Source organism: Cervus elaphus, chromosome 15 (genome assembly GCF_910594005.1).
Source record: "Cervus elaphus chromosome 15, mCerEla1.1, whole genome shotgun sequence".
In the NCBI taxonomy this organism is placed as follows: Eukaryota; Metazoa; Chordata; class Mammalia; order Artiodactyla; family Cervidae; genus Cervus; species Cervus elaphus.
In genome coordinates, this window is record NC_057829.1 from 53,011,922 (window position 1) to 53,034,400 (window position 22,479).

The 22,479-nt window shown below is 33.5% G+C and overlaps 1 protein-coding gene across 2 annotated transcripts in view; it reads left to right on the forward strand.

Moving 5' to 3' along the window:
* PTEN (phosphatase and tensin homolog) overlaps positions 1 to 17,766 on the forward strand; it is a 99,529-nt gene extending 81,763 nt beyond the window's left edge. Inside the window, exons 6-9 of one of the 2 annotated variants that reach the window (XM_043926807.1) lie at positions 4,027 to 4,168; positions 9,323 to 9,489; positions 11,833 to 12,057; positions 14,285 to 17,766. In XM_043926807.1, the coding sequence (XP_043782742.1) occupies positions 4,027 to 4,168; positions 9,323 to 9,489; positions 11,833 to 12,057; positions 14,285 to 14,470 (720 nt within the window). In that variant the 3' untranslated portion in view covers positions 14,471 to 17,766. Of the gene's footprint in view, positions 1 to 4,026; positions 4,169 to 9,322; positions 9,490 to 10,441; positions 12,058 to 14,284 lie in introns of those variants that run through there. The other variant, XM_043926808.1, reaches the window with a different exon arrangement.
* The last annotated feature ends 4,713 nt before the right edge of the window (positions 17,767 to 22,479 follow it).

Consider the following 22,479-nt stretch of genomic DNA (forward strand, 5'->3'; position numbering starts at 1 on the left):
AACTGAGACTGAGACTGAAGTAGATAGGATTGATATAAAGAGGGGATAGCTGAGATCGATTTTGGGGGGACAAGAAGAGAAGAGATAGCCAATAAAGATCAGAGAAAACCTTTACAGAGTGTATCCTGTGAAAGAAGCAGGGAGTTTTCAAAATGGCAGCCAAAAAATGAGCCACAATGATAGGAAAACAGTAGAAAATGACAATTAATGACCATTAGAACTAAAAACCTTTAAGAAATCAGCCTTATGCTGACAGATTTCCAGGAGTTAAGGAGACTTCTCTTCAAGAGTTTGAAGAGAGACAAGATGCAAGTTTGAGAGGGATACAAGATTTTGGAAGAGTATATGTTTTTGGTCTTAGAGTTGTTTGCTTATTTTGGATAAAGGATGAGTTATCTGAGCTTTCTATTAGGATGGACAGGTGGAGAGAATAAAGGCCGATGCCAGAGAGGCGATAATTCATAGAACACTTGCAAAAATGGAACCAGTGTGAACATGAAGAGACACTTTTATAAAATATCAGCACTAAAAAGATTTTAAGGTGAGAGAAAATAATTCTGAGGGTGCTCACATTGGGTTACCTCAGGGTTCCCAGTAAAATGAGAACTTAGTTCTTTGATGGTGATGTTTGGAACTGGACAGAAAGAGAGGTGGATAAACAAAATGCTGAAAACATTGTAGTCAGGTGTTAATAAGTGTATACCAGGGGAAAGAGTTATTGAGTGATTCAGATTTGGATAGGTGAGGCTAAGTAAAGACAGTAGAAATGTAAGCTAGAAGGAATAGTGGGAGAAACACTAAACATCCTCCTGGCCTGTGAATAAAAGGGAATTGAAGCAGTGGCTGCCTTTTGAGATGATGGCCAGGAATGTGATCCTAAGTCAACCTGTAGAATGCTAAGTTTAGCTAAAATTAAAGTGGTTTTAATGTTTTACTTGAGGAAGAAAAGTTAAGAATATAAGTAATTTTCTAGGAGACTATTTTAGTGGTAGAGAGAACTATATTTTGGGGATGTAGTTATAGACCAGTTTAGCTTAAAAAATAATTCAAGAATAGAATTGATTTTTATTAGTCTTAATTTAATGAAAAATGGAAAAATTTGAATATGTAATTTTTAATCTTCAAGAACTTTTAAAGGTCAGCCCTCTTTTCATATATGTAGAATTTTTGAAGATCAGTAAGTTCATTTCTTAGATTTTTTAAAAGATATATATATTTAAATTTAATCTTAATATTCAAGATGCTGTAGGTAAAACATGCACATGAATCATTGTTTTCAGTGTATGCATTCAGGATATATGATGTTTAAAGTGTTATAAATCACATTGTCAACTTAGTGTGGAAGTTTTGCTCGTTTTATTTCAAATCCTAGATTACATTGTGATTCATTGTATTGTTATTTACATTTTAGTTAGGTGCATCACACAGCCGTGAGAGACAAGAATAGAGTGAGGACATTTCAAGGGCTTATAGTACACATTTGGACCTTCCAACCTTTTTTTTTTTTTTTTTTTTTAAACAAAGCTAGAGTTTATTTATTATCAAATATAGAGATCTAACAAAACTAAAATTGATTTGGTGGTGCTGAACTCTTTTAGCATTTGCTTGTCTGTATCTGTAAAGCTTTTGATTTCTCCACAAGTTTTAAATATCTGTTAATTTGGGCACATTGAATTTGAGATGCTGGTGAGCTAACAGATAAGGATTGCAAAGTTAAGATACAGAAGACTAATTATACATAATTTGATAGTAAAATAATACATTTAAAATTACATTTTCCAGCATTTTTCTTTGAATTGTGTCAATAATTTTGATTCTTGTAATTACACATTAATTACTCATTCATTGCTAGCAGCTATTAGATTCATAGCATTTTTTCTCTATGCATTTGCCTTTTTGTTAAGGATTAACTGGCTTTCTAAAACCTGTATTACAGATAAACTACCAATCACTTGCTACTTGAATAAAATTAAAACTTTGAAAATCTTCTAGTTATTTCATGCACACTTATACCAAGAATGAAGATAAGGAGAAAAAAGATCATCTTTCATTCCACTAAACCCCAATAAATAACTTGACAACTTGGTTGTCTTAAAGGTTTCCATTGATTTAATTTTTTAATTTTAATTTGATTTTAATTTTTAGACTAGATTTTATAAATATACATGGTTCAAAAAAGATCCCCCCCATCCATCTTCTGTGTACTGTTTCCCCAAACCTGCTTTGCAATTCTATGTTTTACCTTGATGAACATGAAAAGGGTTTTTTTGGGGGTCAGGGTTAAGTGGCATTAAGTAATGTGATATAGAGAATAATTTTAAGCTTAACAGTTTTTAAAATTTAATGATAGTTTTTACATTGGTATTTGTAGCAACTCTTAAAATAACACAGCTTTCATTCTGTTTGTTTAAGAAAATATGTAGAACTAAAAATACTGCAGTTCCAAAAATTATACCTCAAATATTTGGTAGAATTTCTAAAATCACTGATTTGGATTTCTATAATATTTTGTTGTTTTAGCATGGTTTTGTGTTAACTTCATTTAGTATTTAATCCCCATGAGAATCTTGTGAAGGTAGTATTATTGTCTTCATTTTCCTGAAGAAATAGAATTTGTGTTTTGACTATCAGCATTCACATCCAAGTCTCCTGATTGAATGATCTTTGTACTATACCCATAATCTTAGATCTTTTTCCATTATTTGGTACTTTATGTATTTTTTTAATTGTAATAAAATAATACTAACCTTTATAAAAGTACTGAAATGAATACCTGTATACCTGCCATTCAACATACGTATCTTTAAACTTATATAAATGTACTTTCTACTATTCATTAGGGAAGGAAAGCATAAAAGTCCAGAGGTTTTAATACATTGGGCAATTTAGATGCTGATACGACATCTATAAGAGAAATACTGCAAATTCTAGGCTGAATGTTTAAATTTCCCTGAAGTCATATTGTGTAACAGGAAAAGAAACCTTCAGTAAGTTCCCTAATACCTCATTTATTGAGCCCATTAGTGAATGCATTGCTGCACACATTAGATTTTTTTTTCTTGAGGTAAGTCAGGGTCTCCATTTAAACACCACATGAATTGTATATATTTTTAGCATTTGTATATTTGAGAGTTCCTTGGACAGCAAGGAGATCAAACCAGTCAATCCTAAAGGAAATCAACCCTGAATATTTATTAGAAGGACAGATGCTAAAGCTGAAGCTCCAATACTTTGGCCACCTGATGTGAAGAGCTAACTCATTGGAAAAGACCCTGATGCTGGGAAAGATTGAGGGCAAGAGAAGGGGACGACAGAGGATGAGATGGTTAGATGGCCTCACCAACTCAGTGGACATGAGTTTGAACAAGCTCCAGGAGATAGTGAAAGATAGAGAAGCCTGGCATGCTTCATTTCACGGGATCTCAAAGAGTCAGACATGACTTCACAATTGAACAACAAGAACATACTTAACTTTTCTAAAACGTTATGTATTTCCAAGGTAACATAGTAGCTCAGGGACACCTTTAAGTACCTTTGTTATCAGATTATAGCATACATTTGTGTCAGCTACATACTCTTGTTTTTGTTGGTGTCTAAAGCCAACATCTTTTTTGCTGCTGCTATTTCTGTCTCATAAAGGCAGTATGCCTTTAGTTTGCTGATTCCGATAGGCTTTTGCCTAGAAAATAAGTATCCAGGTTTGTGAGGAATTTTGTTCTATAAATCCTTGTGCGGAACCCTATGTGTGAAGGCTTTTGACAGTTATTTTGGATATGCACTGGCCTTTGCTTATTGGGTTCATGGTTCAAAGATTGTTGTGATCATTGAATAGATGGGAGTGTTTTGATTGCATTTTAAGGGAGAAGAGTTATTATATTTCCTTGCTTTGATTTACTCTATTACCGAGCTAGATTTAAATGTTAGATCATTTAAGGTCAGATTTCTAATGTATATATGTTCTTCAGTGGATACAATGAAACTTTTCTTTTGACTTTGCCTTTTTGTCATTTTTTGTCTGTTCACCAGGGAGTAACTATTCCCAGTCAGAGGCGCTATGTGTATTATTATAGCTACCTGTTAAAGAATCATCTGGATTATAGACCAGTGGCACTGTTGTTTCACAAGATGATGTTTGAAACTATTCCAATGTTCAGTGGCGGAACTTGCAGTAAGTACTCTAAATTCTCATCCTTTCATTTACTGTAACACTTTTCTTAACATATGTAGAAGTTTATAAAAAAATCTAGAAAGAAATTTACCACATTTAAACTTTGTGCAAGTTTGTATGTTTCTGAGGTGTCCAAACTGATCACTTAACTCCGCGGTTCGGCACACACTGGCACACACTGAGGAAGCCGAGACCACTGGGTGTGAAAGTCTTGGAAGCCACATTATATTTATGAAAGAAGTGTTCTGTGCCACAGCACCCAAATGCAGCCTGTATTCTGACTTGGTGACTGAAAGCCTGTCCTGTCAGTGATTCAGTATGAGTAGCATTGAGATTCACCACTTCAGTGATGTTAGGGTAGGAACCAATTCCTCAGTATCCTAGGAAGACCAGATATTAATAGAAATGGTGATGAGGACGTTGAAAACAATTATTAAGACATGGCAACATGCTGAGGTATATTGATTGAGTGTGGAGTACTAGAGAAAACCTAGATTTAGATCTGAGTTCCAGTGCTAAAGAGACTTCTCAAACGGCTCACCTACCAGAACTGGAGACATGGGTTTGATCCCTGGGTGCCCTCCAGGGTGACTCCTTTGGAGGAGGAAATGGCACCCCTTTCCAGTATTCTTGCCCAGTGAACCCCATAGACAGAGGAGCCTGGTGGGCTGCAGTCTGTGGGGTCACAAAGAGTTGGACCTAAGTGACTGAGACCCCCCGTCTCCCCCCAGTGCTAGAGTTGTCATTAATGAGCTATGTAACCAAGGGCACATCATCTACCTCACCTCTCTTTGTCTTTATCAATAGTATGAGGATATTTTGAAATCTGAAACTTCCTAGAAAAGTGCTAAACGAAGATCATGTCATTGATGTCTGCCTTTAATTTATCTCTCCCATCCTAACCTCTGTAAGCCTACCTCAGTCCTCCTGGTCCTTTTCTGCTTCTCTCCTATTCTTTGCCGGAGTTTTTAAGTTAGACTGATAGTAACCTTAAAACCTTGACCCTGAGCAGGTGGTCATGAGAGAACACGTGGAAGTATTAATGCAGCCCTGTAGAAGAACAGACTGTGTGCTGCTTTTTTCTGTTACCGTTTTTTGTATTAGTTTCTGTCTTGGAAGTGATTAGTTGTATTTTCATGTTTGTGTATGTGTGTGCTCAGTTGTGTCTGACTCTTTGTGACCCCATGGACTGTAGCCCGCCATGTCTGTGGGATTTTCCTGGCAAGAATACTGGAGTGGGTTGCCATTTCCTGTTCCATTTCATGTTTAAGAACTATGTTTTATTTATTTAGAATACAATTTTATAGTTTCTAGATAAGATGTAACTGTATTATTTTTCTAATACCTCTAACAGTATTTCAGTAATACTTTGCAATTTGTTGATGGTTTTATTTTTTAGCTTAAAGTTTTCTTCTTGACAGTATTTATGTAACTTAAAAGCTTTCTGACCCTGAATTAATTTATACCTAGGGAATTAATTTCTTTATGTTGTTTATTTTTGTCAGGTGTGATCACCTTCATTAGATCTTTCCTGTATTCTTAGGGCAAGTTAACTTTATTTATGAAAGACCACAAGGTCTATTAACAGCACGTGGAAGACTTCAAAGAGACCTCATTGATGTTTTTGTCATCTCAGTACAATTTTAAAAACTGCTTAGTACAAGGTACTAGGCTGTCAAGAGGTGATTGGCATAGGAACTTAGATTTATAGCAGAGAAGGGAAAGGAAAAAACAAAACTCATGCTTTTCCTATAGTGTTAGATTTCAGTGTAAGATTCAGATGGCAAGATATAAAATATTATAGAAATAAACATTTAGTTCAGTAATTTCATCTACTCTAATTCTTTTTTTCATATTGATCTCCCTAGCAAACATCTATCATTTCTTCTCTGCAGCTGTGCTCCACCTTTAAACCATGTGTGTGTATGTCTGTGTATATTGGATCTCTCAGTATTATGTTTAAACTTTGCAAGTTACTACTCAGATCTGTTTAATCTTTACTAATTTTCTAGTTCTTTGTTTACACACTATGATTCAGTACTGTCTAGTAAAGCTGTAGTATAAGTAATATACTACTAAATGTGTGGTTGTACGTGTAAATTACAAATAGTATATTCAGAAAAATCAAGTTTAGCGGGGGTTGTCAAATAGTTTCATGAAGGAAGTCCAGCTCTTTGTTGAACATTGGAGAAAGCATGCAATTTAGATTGGCCTTTAAACCAAAGAAAATTACAGGCAGTAGGAAATAGCTTGAATTGAAGCACAGCAGAAGGAAATGAGCTGGACAAGAAATAGAGAGACGGAGAATAGAATAGGAATGAAATGTGTGGCTGGCTGTTAGAAGACTCTGAGTGGGGATATCAGACTTGATTTGATAAATACTATGATGTTAGTGATCATACTAGAGGCTTAAGCTGTAGTTAGATACAGTTTTGTAGAAAGTAGTGATTGCATGAGGGAAGAAAAAACAGTGGAAAATTAAACAGTTGCATTGCATGACTTTCTTTAAGCCAGGTATGCTTTGCTAGGGCAGTCAGATGATTAGTTTTTCTTCTGCCATTTATATCTAAATATTTTACTCTGATCAGGTGACTAAGTCACAGAAAAGGGAAGAACGAAAAGGGAATCTGAGACTTGGAGACATGAATGTTGATATTTTGGTTTTAAACATATGTTTTAAATCAGGTAAAGGTGAGCTGCTTACATGAACATATTCACTTGGTACTTGAAAGTATGGATTTGAATTTACGTGAAAGATATGTCTGATATTTTGAGAAGCATCAGGAACGAGACATGGTAGTTAAGTCTTTCATATAAATTTGGTATGGGGCTAGAATATGGGAAGGCTCAGATGGAAACAGTGTGAGGGCTGTGACAAACAGGATTCGTAATAATTTGGGTTCAGGACGAGGAAGAGGAATCGGTGAAGACAACAAAACTTGAAAATAAAGTATTTTCTGCAAAGTTGTTGTGGGTTAACAACCTTTTTCTTATTTGATTATTGTCAATATTTCTAAATAAAAAGTTACTATCTTCTGTGTATCTAAGAGGGTTAAAAAGGTTAATAAAAGATAATCACTGTGATTTTTCTCTCATAAATATCAATATATGTACATCCAAAAAAAAATTCTAAGTTTTGTTTCATTTCTGTTTTTTTAGAGCACAGTTGATCCTATCAAAGATATATGTATGTGTGTGTGTGTATATATATATCTATATATATATACATATATATATATATCTCAGTTGTGTCATAGTCAAAAGAACCATACTAATGTTGGACTTCTGTTAAGTTTGGTCTTATCTATCTAAAATGTGAAATTCATACTATAAAGAAAATTGTCTTCTTTAGGGATTTGAGGGAATGTTTTTCACTTATTAAAACTTCTTAGCTTAGTTTTTTGAGGAAATATCTAAGTAACACTAATTTTGAATCATTATTTATTTATATAATTCTAAAATTCTTGAAGGTGCACATTTTAGATGTAGTTTAATTAAAATCTGTTAATTCAGATTTCACAGTTAATTTGCTTTTTAAAGTCCTGAGATTAAGATGATCAGATTCTGAATTAGTAGAGTTTGAATTAATATGATTACAAGGCATTTTCATCCTGATTGGTTTTTATCACAGTTTTAAAATCATACTTTCTTTGTTCACTTCTTCAAGCTGGACTTCTCAGTGAAATTTTCAGTATCAAATTAAGTCTTGTAAAATTGCTTTTTGTACTTTGAATCTTTAGTCAAGGAAGTGAAAATTATTGATGGGTTGTTAATGTAAAGTTTCTCTTTTTAGAGTTCCTTTTTCTCATCAGTGTCTCACAAATCCATATTGCAGTAAACACTCATGCTTTTTATCAGGCTTACTATTTATTATGTGATTGATGATACTGCATTAAGTATTGTATAGATGAGCCAGTAGGTGTTTATTATACTGGCAAATTTATTTAGCTTGAATAAGCTTTTTGCCTTGTCCAGAGTTATGGTCACATTGATAAAGAATGTGATACATTTTTTCCCCCATATTTAAGGATGATGTCTTTTGGTCCTGAGAACTTTTATGTCTATATATTTATATATTTCTCATTCACTTTATGCAAGCTTATGTTTTTATTTCTTAATTATCTTGGTATATTTTGAAACTTCAAAAACCTACTTCTTCCCTCCTCAGTTTAATTACTTTCTTTCTTAACTGCTAGGATCTTAATGTTCATAACTTGAAGCCACGTTCTGTCATCAGTGTCATTAGTATAAATGTATTTATGAGTAGATTTAAAAAAATAAAACACATAAGCCTTTCTTTTCACACTTAGCTGCCTTTTAGTTGCATTGCTAATATAAACACAATATATTTTGAGATTATTTTATTTTTATTATTTTTTTTTTTACCACTTATTTTAAAACAGACATGGACCAAAGTCAAAATACTTGTTAATGAAAATGGAGTGTGTTTTGAAGAGAGGGAGGTTGTGCTATAATTTGTACTTGTCTGTTGCATTTCTTTGCAGACACTTCAAATCTCTTTCCTCCTGTTTCTTGTGGTGGTGGCTTTATATACCTTTAAAAATAAAATATGAATTATAGGTAAATGAAATATGGTTAATATTTTTATAATTATTGAAACTTGTGTTTATGGAATGTATTATAACTTTGTTATAGGTTATATTTTCTTCTTGTGAATGTGTAAGGATTGGTATTTTGTGGTTTTTATTCTGTGTTACAGACTTTAAAATACTGCAGCAAATACCTGTTTTAAAAGTTCCTGCTTATGCAGTTCTTAAAATTAATTTTTATGCAGTTCTTAAAATCATTTATATTAGATTTTAACATTGTAATGTTAAAGTTTTTATGTTACTGTATACTGCTACAAGTTCAGTCTTGGTACTTAACTATTTATGGAATAGAAGTGACTTTAGTATCAGTAATATTACCTCATATTGATGGTATTGATTATGTTTTGCTGTAGTTTATTTCCACTGATTTATTTCTATCTATGTATCTAGCTGTTATTTTGTATCCATTGATTTGTTTTAGATGGGGCATTAAAGATGCAAAATTACTACTTTGTGTCTGTTGCTAATACTAATCATCAAAATAGCTTTTGACAGTTAAAGACATTTCCTGTGAAGTGATACTAGTGTGTATTTGACCATGCAGATCCTCAGTTTGTGGTCTGCCAGCTAAAGGTGAAGATATATTCCTCCAATTCAGGACCCACACGACGGGAAGACAAGTTCATGTACTTTGAGTTCCCTCAGCCGTTGCCTGTGTGTGGTGACATCAAAGTAGAGTTCTTCCACAAACAGAACAAGATGCTAAAAAAGGTTTGCTCTTTACTTTTGTTGGGAAAAATATCCAAAATAGCCATACCTTGAATAGTAACCTCAGATCTTTTGCGTAAAGCATTTAGTTGGGCAGAAATCATTCTGAAAGGAGAGACTAAAAGATGTGTTTTGTGTCCGACATCTAATAAATGATGAATAGTTTCCTACTAAATCTGTACGTGCTTTGCTTACTATGGCATCATTGAGCCATTATAGTGGTAAATAGTCCTAGGAGAAGGAAAAGGCCATGTGACATTGTAATTTGAGATGAATTTTTCTTAACTTGGGTTATGCAAATAAATTCTATAAAAGTATTAAAGATTGCATATGTACCTCATTCAATCGGTTACAGTCCTTTTAGAAGAGATGATTGATTAAACCAAGAAGTAAGCATGGGTCATGAAGTTGAAAAAAAAATTTTGGTCTGTTTGTATAAATAAAATCTGTTTCCCCCATTTTGGTTAATGTTTCTTGAGACTGGGTCATTTTATATTTAGCTTCCTCAGATTTACCGAGTATTTCAATTTTTAGCTAGGCGAGGAATAAATATGAAGAGGAAGTAATAAAGAATGAAAAAATGTGGTATTTAAATATACACGTTTAAGGTTTGCATCTCACTGAGCTATGTTTAGAGAACATAGGAGCTCATTTTAAAACAAACTGTCTTGGTTTAAAATACTAAGTGTGAACATTTAAGGGGAGCCTAAGGTGCAAAATATTCAGGTAGTAATGAGCAGAAACATTAGCTGTGTGCATTGTTACTGCCTCCTAAACATACCAGGTAGTAGTGGATCACTAATCTTTAGACAGTCTCCACAGTCAGATTGATTTCATTTTCCTGAATTTTGACTTTTTATTGTTGTTGTTGAGAGAAAATAAGGAAGCTTCATTTACTACAAAAATTTTGACTTCTGTTTTGCTTATCAGAAGAAATATATTTTCCTTTATCCAGAATCCAAGTAGCTGGAAAATCACAAGATGTAAAACTGATTTTTTTCACCAGAAACCCTATGTGTACTATATAAATAAAAGTTAAGTATATCTCCATAGCTTTGAAAATGTATTTTTCAATAATCCAAGTGGTATTAATAAATGTTTTGCAGTTAAGGTAAATTTTTTCTTTTATTCATTGTAAGACTAGCATGCATAAAAATTTTATATTTTGCTTTTAAAAATAAGCACCTGTATCACTTTTTCGATACTTTTAGGAGTGCACTAATTCTTATTCTTCCAATTTACATTAACACATGTAAAATTGAAGGTTAAGTTAAATATTTATAATAATTTGTGTATCTTGAGTTACCTTACATTTATTTCCATTTTATGTGATTTTCCTTGCATGTTGTAAGAGTTTGGCCTGTTTTAAACAAAGCAGTTTTGTATAATCAGTGCATTAGCACAATCCACAGTTTTTGAAGTTTTAAGTTTTGCTAGTTTATTTTCTTCTGACTCTTAAGTGAAGTATGTGTATAGTTACTAACTTAGTAACTTTGCTAAAATAATTGAAATTAATAAAACATTTTTAAAAGACTTCTACCACATAAAACTGCTGGGCTAGGTACTGTGAGATACAAAAACATTTAAGACATAAGTTCCTTAAGTTTCTTACCATCTTCCCAGGAAAATAAACTTGAAGATAAATTAGAATAAAAGATTTAAATGGCAGTTTAAGGTACCAGATAAAATGTCACAGGATTGTACATCATTAATTGTCAAATGATGTCTACAGGCCAGTTCCACTATTTAAGAGAGAGAACAGTTTCTATGTTGATCAAGAAAGGTTTTGAAGTAGTGAATTTCTGATGTGATTTTTTTTTTTATTTACAAGACCTCATATTAGTAAGAAGTGATTTTTTTTTTTTAAGTGGGCATTTTGTAAGAACGAAAAGTTGAAGTTCGTAACACCCTTTGGTGCTTCATTGGAAAGTTGTACTGATATTTCAAGAGCTTTTGTTAAAGTAAATTTTGTAATAGCTTGTTGAAACACAGAGGAAGTTAAATCCATTTCTGAATTTTTTAGTATATAATATAAACTCAACACTTTAAAAGACTAACATTAGACTAGAAAAGATATTTTACTTAAGGTATTAAAGTAAGTTTATTTTAGCACTTGTGGAATTACATTTTTGGTCTAGATTTGAATTAAAGGAAACTTCCTATGGGAATTAGATGCTATAGATAGATAATCCATGGATTGCCCAGTATTAGTTTTTGTGTTTACCTTTATTCAGAATATTAAATAGCACATGGCATGATTTGTTCACTTCCTAGGACAGTGTTGAATAAATTAACATTGTCTTAAAAAAAAAAATTCAAATATGTCTTTTTTTTTTTTTTTTTAAGGACAAAATGTTTCACTTTTGGGTAAACACATTCTTCATACCAGGACCAGAGGAAACCTCAGAAAAAGTAGAAAATGGAAGTCTATGTGATCAAGAAATTGATAGTATTTGCAGTATAGAGCGTGCAGATAATGACAAAGAATATCTAGTACTCACTTTAACAAAAAATGATCTCGACAAAGCAAATAAAGACAAGGCCAACCGATACTTTTCTCCAAATTTTAAGGTCAGTTAAAAACATATTGAGAAGTTGGTGAGTGGCTCTGTGTGTTTGTTTTATTCTAGGTATATAGCTGGTGAAAGACTTGCATGGTTAATTTTTAAATTAAGTATATTCATAAGCATTGTTTATGTAGCAGTAACCTAAAACTTTCTAATGAAATCCAGGAATGACTTGTTTGTATCAGTCTTGTTTATACTTTTTAAAGATCTGTGGTTTTTTGATGTGACCTGCAGGGAACTGTATAATTTAGCATGGGACTACTTTCTACATCTAGTCTAGCCACATTCTCTTCCTGCAGTTCACTCAGACTGGTCTCTTGTCAGTTCTTCAGTTGCCTCAGGTCTTTCCCATTCGTTTCCTTCTCCCCGTAGCTCTCCACCCCTCAGCCTTTCCCTGCCCTTCACATGGCTGTCCTTCTTACATCCTAACCTTTGCTTCAATCTCATGTACTCTGAAAGGCCTTTTCTGATCATCCTCTCCTCCTCTTCCTTTTTTTAAACTCTGCCTACCTCCTCTTGTTATGGAATTGTTTGGTTCATTTTACTTTCATCTGTATGCCACATGTGTTTGTGTACTTTTATTTATATTTCTAGATGAGAATTAAAATCAGGTTAAAAATCTGACTTGTGAATATTCCCTAATGGTGGTTTGCCATTTTTTTCTTCTCATTTCTTATTGTTCCTGATTTTTCTCTCTCCCTTTCACCACACCCTCGTCCTGTCTTTTTAAAAATTCTCTCTTTATTCCATTTTTATAACATGTAGTAAACTTAATCATATCTTGTAAGTTTAAGGATATTGCTAGCAGTAATAAAAATAAAGAGGGGCTGCCTGTTTCCAGTGAAAATGGAGCTAATAAGTGCCTTTAGATCTTACATTTAAAGTGTTTTGAAGTATCTTAGAATTTGCAAGTTTGTTTACTTTCTTTTCTCTGTCTACATTTTCCTCAGTTACTAGCTTTTAAAGTGTGACTTCCTCTAATTTTATTTTTTTGTTTTAATGTTAGAAGAGGTTTCATATTTGTTATTACAAATAAAAGCTATTGCAGTTATCAGTAAACACATATAATACCATATAATGGTAAGTGCTTTGGAAAAATAAAGCAGAGATAGGAGTGAGAGTGGCCTTGGTGTATTTTCTAGTGGGATGGTTAGAGAAGGCCTCTCCAAGAAGTTGACTTTAATTAGAGGCCTAAGTGAAATGAGTGAGCTATAAAATATCTGGGAAAAGAGGAAAGAGCAGGTGTATAAGCCCTGAGACAAGAGTAAGCTTAGTGTATTTTAGGAGCAATAGATAAGAAATCATTTTGACTAACACATCAGTCCAAGTGTGAATACATTGACTGTGTTCTCCATAGGAAAGATGTAATGTGATTTTTGCCTTTAAAAGTTTACCCTGTCCTCTCCTTTAAAATAAAAGCTAGAGGGGGTCAAAAATAAAAGCTAGGATACTAGTTGAAGGTAGAACTAAAAGGCTTTATTGATGGAGTGGATATTGAATGTAAGAAAAAGAAGAATCGATAATGACTCTTGGATCATGTGGGCAGGGCTGTAGATATAATAGACAGATCAAAGAATTTGATGTCATATCTAATTTAAATCCCACATCCACTGCCTACTAGATATGTAGCCTTTAGCAAGTGTCCTAGCCTTTCTGAACTATAGCTTTCTCTTTTAAAACAGAAAGACCTATCTTGTAGAGTTGTTTTGACAGTTATTTCAGCTCTGCTTGTAAAGGTCGTTGGTTCACTATTTAAGAGCACTGGATGATATTAACTTTTTTATTACTTCCTTTCAGTGAAGTTTTTAGGGCGAATGGAATCCTAGAAATCATTGTTAATATTATCTGTATTAGAAAATACGTTGAATTTCAGACAGGCTGTAAGTGTAAGTGAAACATTCTTTTGAAACGCAACTCTTTGTGAGTTGCTGTGATTGAAAATATATTATGTGGACTATTGAAATCAGTACATTTCTTTTGTAGAATTATTTCATTAATGCCTATAGTTTATGCTTATTTAAAAAAACACATAGTATGTTAACATCCCAGTTTCTTTTCAGTGTACACCAAGAAAGAAAATGTAGGAAATCTTAAGAAGATAAGGTCATTTAAAAGGCTTTTTAAGGATTATATATGTCATAATACTTGAAAATGAATCTGATAAAGATATGTATCTTTAAGAGTGGTCAGATTTATGGGTTTTTCATTTACACTTTCTCTTCTTTCTCTAGGTGAAGCTGTACTTCACAAAAACAGTAGAGGAGTCATCAAATCCAGAGGCTAGCAGTTCAACTTCTGTAACACCAGATGTTAGTGACAATGAACCTGATCATTATAGATATTCTGACACCACTGACTCTGATCCAGAGAATGAACCTTTTGATGAAGATCAGCATACACAAATTACAAAAGTCTGATTTTTTTTTTTATCAAGAGGGATAAAACACCATGAAAACAAACTTGAATAAACTGAAAATGGACCTTTTTTTTTTTTTTTTTTAATGGCAATAGGACATTGTGTCAGATTACCAGTTATAGGAACAATTCTCTTTTCCTGACCAATCTTGTTTTACCCTATACATCCACAGGGTTTTGACACTTGTTGTCCAGTTGAAAAAAGATTGTGTAGTGTCATGTATATACCTTTTTGTGTCAAAAGGACATTTAAAATTCAATTAGGATGAATAAAGATGGCACTTTCCCATTTTATTCCAGTTTTATAAAAAGTGGAGACAGACTGATGTGTATACGTAGGAATTTCTCATTTTGTGTTCTGTCACCAACTGAAGTGGCTAAAGAGCTTTGTGATACACAGGTTCACATCCTACCCCTTTGCACTTGTGGCAACAGATAAGTTTGCAGTTGGCTAAGAGGAGTTTCTAAAAGGTTTTGCTACATTCTAATGCATGTATTCAGGTTAGGGGAATGGAGGGAATGCTCAGAAAGGCATTTGTTGTGTGCTGGATTCTGGACCATATACCATCTCCAGCTATTTACACGCACCTTTCTTTAGCATGCTGCAGTTATTAATCTGGACATTTGAGGAATTGGCCGCTGTCACTGCTTGTTATTTGTGCATTTTATTTTTTTTAAGCATATTGGTGCTAGAAAAGGCAGCTAGAGGGAGTGAATCTGTATTGGGGTACAGGAATGAACCTTCCACAACATCTTAAGAGTCCACAAATGAAGGGATATAAAAGTAACGTGGTCAGAGATAAGAAACACAGCAACAATGACTTAACCATACAAATGTGGAGGCTATCAACAAAGAATGGGCTTGAAACATTATAAAAATCGACAATGATTTATTAAATATGTTTTCTCAGTTGTAATGACTGCTCCATCTCCTGTGTAATCAAGGCCAGTGCTAAAAGTCAGATGCTATTAGTACCTACATCAGTCAACAACTTATGTTATTAGTTTTCAATCATATACCTGCTGTGGATGCTTCATGTGCTGCCTACAAGCTTCTTTTTTCTCATTAAATATACAATATTTTGTAATGCTGCACAGGAAATTTCAATTTGAGATTCTACAGTAAGCGGTTTTTTTTCTTTAAAGATTTATGATGCACTTATTCAATCCAATAGATGTCAGCCGTTCCACCCTTTTGACCTTACACATTCTATTACAATGAGTTTTGCAGTTTTGCACATTTTTTAAATGTCATTAACTGTTAGGGAATTTTACTTGAATATTGAATACATATAATGTTTATATTTAAAAGGATGTTATTTGTGTTAAAAAGGAAATTAGAGTTGCAGTAAATTTTCAACACTGCACAAATAATAAGTCATTTACTTTTTCAGTAGAAATTGTCCCACATAATGCTTTTATCAATTTGCTATTGAAAGAATAGATTTTTTTAAATGTGCAGTGTTGAATCATTTCTTCATAGTGCTAGAGTTAGGATTAGGGCTTCAATTTCACTTCTTAAATATCATATATTTGATATGCCCAGACTGCATATGATTTTAAGCAGAGTACAACTACTATTGTAAAGTTAATGTGAAGATATGAGTAAAAATAATTTTTTTCCCAGAAATTTGATATCTTTCAAATTACATCTTGACCTTGAAACGTTTGACTATCCAGCCAATTTATTTCTTAATGGTGTAAAATCTCATTTTCAATAACTTATTGGTGCTGAAATTGTTCACTAGCTGTGGTCTGACCTAGTTAATTTACAAATACAGATTGCATAGGACCTACTAGAGCAGCATTTATAGAGTTTGATGGTAAATAGATTAGGCAGAACTTCATCTAAAATATTCTTTAGTAAATAATCTTGACATGTTTTCCATACCTCGTCAGTTTCATTCAAAAAATAAGGTTTTAAAATTTTTTAACAAAGTGGTTAGTATTTACACATTTATATTTCAACATTGATATGTAGAGAATTGATTGACTGCTCATAAGTTAAATTGGTAAAGTTAGAGACACCTATTCCTCAGCTCTCATCATTGAAATTTATCTCACCTTGTCTTTCATAAAAGCTGAAAACTGTTGACTAAAATGAAAATCAACTATTTGTGTTTTGAAGATAGTTATTAATACTGTTATTTGTTACAGTTTTGGGCACAGTATATTAAAGCATAACTTGTATTGTTCCAATATGTAACATGGAGGGCCAGGTCATAAATAATGACATTATAATGGGCTTTTGCACTGTTATTATTTTTCCTTTGGAATGTGAAGGTCTGAATGAGGGTTTTGATTTTGAATGTTTCAATGTTTTTGAGAAGCCTTGCTTACATTTTATGGTGTAGTCATTGGAAATGGAAAAATGGCATTATATATATTATATATATATATATAAATATATATTATACATACTACTCTCCTTTATTTCAGTTACCATGCCCATAGAATTTGACAAGAATTGCTATGACTGAAAGGTTTTCGAGTCCTAATTAAAACTTTATTTATGACAGTATTCATGATTAGCCTGAAATGCATTCTGTAGGTAAATCTCTTTGAGTTTCTGGAATGTTTTCTTAGACTTTTTGGATGTGCAGCCGCTTACTTGTTTGAAGTTACTTGAAGGCATCACTTTTAAGAAAGCTTACAATTGGGCCCTGTACCATCCCAAGTCCTCTGTAGCTCCTCTTGAACATTTTTCTGCCATAATTATTAAAGGGTAGTTGAGTAAATAGCATCACCATTCTTCACTGTGGCACAGGTTATAAACTTGAGTGGAGTTTACCGGCAGCATCAAATGTTTCAGCTTTAAAAAATAAAAGTAGGGTACAAGTTACTATTTAGTTCTAGAAAATTTGTGCAATATGTTCATAACGATGGCTGTGGTTGCCACAAAGTGCCTCGTTTACCTTTAAATACTGTTAACGTGTCATGCATGCAGATGGAAGGGGTGGAACTGTGCGCTAAAGCGGGGGCTTTAACTGCAGCGTTGGGCAGAGTTGCCTTCTACCCTGCCAGTTGAGAAGTTCAATCTGTTTCCATGTAGACTATATATACCAAGAAACTTGAGTCTGTTCAGCAGCCTTACTCCGGCTCAGCCTCTTCAGATACTCTCGTGCCGTGCAGCAGTGGCTCTGTGTAAACGCTATGCACTGAGGATACACAAAATGCCGTGTGTGCAAGACATGCCTCCTCCAACCAGATGTCCACTTGTTATTGTGTTTGTTAACAGCCCTTTATCTCCTAGTGTTATAAACTCCACTTAAAGCTGATTAAAGTCTCATTCTTGTCACTGTGTGGGTGTTTTATTAAATGAGAATATTTGTCATTTAAATGGCTTAGGTTCATTGACATTTTAATGATGGGCAGCCAAATGTGATTAATACGTTTTTTTGTAAGGTTTTTTTTTAACCCCCTGCTGTCCTTCAAAGCCTACTGGGGACCTTATCAGTCTGGGAGTAGAGTACCAATCTACTCATGTTTGAGAGGCATTTAGGATCTTTTTTAGGATCTTAGTCTAATAGTAAATTGTTTCAAGCACAATTTAAATTGCACATGTTAAATAAGATGCTAATCCCAAAATGTTCACGATTTTTGAAAAATCATGCATATATCTATATATATATTTTACTAAGTGGGGTGTCTGAAGATAATTGCCCAGAATGGATTTGATATCTCAGATTTCAACTTTGTGGCTTTTCCATTCTTTGATTCTGTAATACTCCATCAACATGGGAAGCTTCATCTGTTCATTGTGACTTACGCTCTTTAAAAATTGATATTCCACAATAGTCTAAAGACTTTATGTTCCTGAACTTAATCTTATTATTTCTCATATTTTTAAGAGCTCAAAGACTAAGTAAGGCATATCCTTTTGACAAAGCATAGTAAGGTAATAAGTAAAAGTGTAGCTTATACAAATGTTTTAAAAAGAAAGCAGATCATTTATGTAACAGAATTTAATGTTATTTCAAGTTTACATTTTCTCTTTTAAAAAAAGTGAATATGAAGTGTGAAAAGTGTGTGTGTGTGCACACATTTTCTTTTTAGATATCTTAAATATGGATGAAAACCATACTGGGAGTCTAAAATCATTCTGATTTATAAGATGATCTTGGTGATGTCTGAAAAATAGGAATTTACTGTTTGTTTTTTTTTTTACTTGCATGTTCTCACTACCCTTAATTTGAGCTAGCTTGGTTAAGTGAATGCCATCACCATTTCCATTGAAAATTTAAAACTCACCGGTGTTTAATATGCAGGCTTCCAAAGGCTCACAACAAATCAAGACCCTTAAATTAGTTAATTTGCTGCTAATGTGAAACTTTTCTTATTCTTTTATTCTTGCCAGATAATTAGCCACAGATCTAAAACTTAGTCTTAAATGGCTTGAGTGTAAGTTTTGATTAGCAGTGCTGTTACTAGTTCAGAGAGGAATGTTTGTGAATGGAAATAGTGTAAATATTCAGTCCAAACTGGTATAAATACGTAAACTAGCAAAAAAGGTAATAGAGAAAAACACTTAAAAACTTCTAAAGATGAGATGAAAGAGACTGATTTTCCTATGGAATGATGTATCTGTAGGAAACCTAATGATTATCAATGGTTTTTAATTTTAGAGTAAATATATTCTTTTATGATCTTGCTATTTTTCCATCTTTTAAGAGATCTTCCAAGTGTCTCAGAATATATGTAGCCACTCTGACAAATACATATGTTGGTAGCTTTAAAAGTTTGTAATGTGAAGTCAGTAAAGGACAGTAGTTTCATTGGTTGGTAATACCCCTTGGTTTTTAAGTTAGCTGTGTTGAGAACAGTTTCCCGTAAAAAAATCTCCGCTTATAATCCCACCACCTAGAAACAGCCATTATTAATACTTTAGTGACTATACAATCATGTTTTTTTTCTTGTATATTCATGTATATATTTTCTTTAAGTAGTGAAATTTGTACTGTGCATACTCTCAAAGCCTTTAAGCTTAGTATTTCTCTTATGGATTTGTAGAATGTTAAATTACATCAGAAAATGGACATTGATTGGATTCTTTCTAGTGCTGCAGATGCAGATGATGTGTGTACTGGAGAGCCCTTTCCAATTCAGTGGGTCAATCATAGATGTTTAAATATTGTTGGCATCAGAATAATACATGTCTAGGTAAATAAGACAGTTACATTTATTTAGAATAGACAGGCTTAAGATTTTAGATATTTCTCTTCAAAAACTATTTCAAACATTTGCATTTTGGAATTATGTGTTAAACAGAATGTATGAAACACTATTAGTAGTTAATTTCATCATCACCTTTCTATTTCCCTTACAAGTTGGAAAAGAAGGATGAGCTTTTCACTTTTTATAATTCCCAAACAGTTGCTCAATTTAGAGTGAATTAAACACCTGCGAAAAAGAAAGTTACTGCTGGTTTATCACTTAGCTGTCTCCATATCTGTGCCCATGAGACTTCTATCACATGAAAACCTATTTCTTGAATGGTTCGCATTTAGCTCTGGAACTTAACCATGTTTAATAATGGTGGGCTTAGGACATAAAACTTTTCTTGACAGTTAAGAATTTTGGTGAAAAAAATTTAGCTGGAGGGCAATACATAACTTATAAACCAATGTATTGATATTTTACCAACATTTTTACATATATGAAGTCAACTGCCATTTTTTAGCATTACCACATTTTAAAATAAAGCTGCATATTTTTAAATGAAATGTTTAACAAGGATTTATATTTTTCATTTTTTTAATTAAAAATAATATTTATATCTCTTTTGTTGCATGTGGATTCTCATCTGTTCTTAAAATGGTTAGAGATTTTGTTTGTGCTGAAGTGGAGCGAAGCTCATAGTCATGGCTCTAGTGTTTGAGTTTGTCAAATCTGTTTACTGTTGTGAAATTCTTAAAATGGTTAAATGTGGCTTTCTGTAGCTTATCATTTATTGGCTTTCATGTACACTTTTAGGATTTTTCTGCCTACTCTGTTGTCTAAGTGATATCCCATGTTTACAAATGCTTTTTCAGTTTCTATTTTCTTTTTCCATTATAATGCCCTAATGGGCAGTTTTTAGAAGAGAGTGTGAGAGTGTGTGTATGTGTGTAGTGAGGTCTGGGTGGCTGGGTGAACTACATGTTTGAGAGTGCTAGATTCCAGTTGTAGAGATTAAATAGTTTGATTCAGGCAACCAGTTCTCACTGGAATTTTACAGTTCATCACAATGAAAATAATCTTGACCTTGGTTGACTTTGACATTCAGTAATGAATCTTGGATATTAATGAATTTGTTGGTAGTATCTTGATATGTGCATTATTGAATTATTTTCTAAGTTGTGCATTTATCCAAAGTTGGTATGTTGGCAATGTTTATATCAAACTTCCATTTGGCTACTGATGGACATAAAAACAGAAATGCTTTCTTATGGACAGTATTTGTTTTCTTTAAAAAATTAAAAAGGTTAATTATTTTTAATACTTGGTTTTAAACTTTTTATTCAACAAGTGTTTGTCAAGTCCGTAGATGTTTGGATTATATTAGAGATCCAACCAACATCCTCTGGCCCTGAGGAGTTTCTATTCTAATAGAGAAAATAGGTTTTATTAACAGAATTATAATATTGATATGTGACTCCGTGATGATTACCACACCTTCCATATGCTCCTCTAAATTTCCATCCCCGTTAAGTTAGAAGGGGCCGTTCTGACTAATTTATTCCAGTGAGTTAGCAGTGTAAAGTGGTACGACACTTCCAAGGAAAAGCAGTGAAAATACAATCCCTTGTACAATCCTTAGGCTTCTCTTACAGTGACCGAGGACATGATGTGTTCCAGATGGTGCAACTCTGTCAGCCTGGCTGTTGAGTGACTGTATGGAGCAAGACTTCTTCAAATTCTCCCCCTGTATTGAATGTGTTAGGTATTAGCATGAGCAAGAAGTAAACATCAGCTTACACTGAGATTTGGGGACAATTTGTTACATTGCATCATTAATTGCATTCTAACTTACGCTTTGGAAGGACAAGACCCTGATGCTGGGAAAGACTGAAGTCAAAAGGAGAAGCAGGCAGCAGAGGATGAGATGGTTAGATAGCATCACCAACTTCATGGACGTGAATTTGAGCAAACTGGGAGACAGTGAGGGACGTGAGAGCCTTGCGTGCTGCAGTCCATGGGGTTGCAAAGAGTCGGGTACGACTCAGCGGCTGAAAAACAACAAAATGGGGAACGCTTTCTTGAGCAAAGAGGGAGTTAAGAATAAAGCAAACTGGAAAAAAAAAAATGCAAAGCAGAAAGCTACAAAACAACATGATGCAATAAAGAAACTAAATTGTAAGTCACTCAGTTGTTATTGAGCGAGTACTCGATATGTATCAGGTACTGAAATAGATATGTGGGATACAAATGAGTGAACAATAGATCCCTGTCCATAGATCTTACATTTTAGTAAGGGATACTATCAATAGATAATGAATGATCACCATACCATTTATAAGTTAATAAATGCTGTGGGGGGAGTGGAGTGGGGAATGTGCACAGGGTAAGGAAGAGCCAAGTACACAGAAGCAGAGATTGCACTGTTGAATAGGGTAAATCCAGACAGGCCTCCCCTGAAACAGTAATTACTAATTTTCATCCTTTTAATTAGCGAGATGCACTCATTATCCTGTATAAAATTTTGTGCTCGCCTTTTACAACTATATTGATGCTTGAGTTTTTAGGATTACTGTTGGTATATCTGAGCCTTGGCCCAAGCAGTAAAAAATTCACCTGCAATGCAGGAGACATAAGAGACATGGGTTCGATCCCTGGGTCGGGAAGATCCCCTGGAGAAGCAAATGGCAACCTACTCCAGTATTCTTGCCTGGAAAATCCCATGGACAGAGGGACGTGAATGGGCTACAGTCCATGGGGTCATGAAGAGTGGGACATTACTGAGGATGCAGGTGCTCACATTGGTATATCTATAGGGAGAATTTTTAAGGCTTCCACTCAAAATAGGTACAAT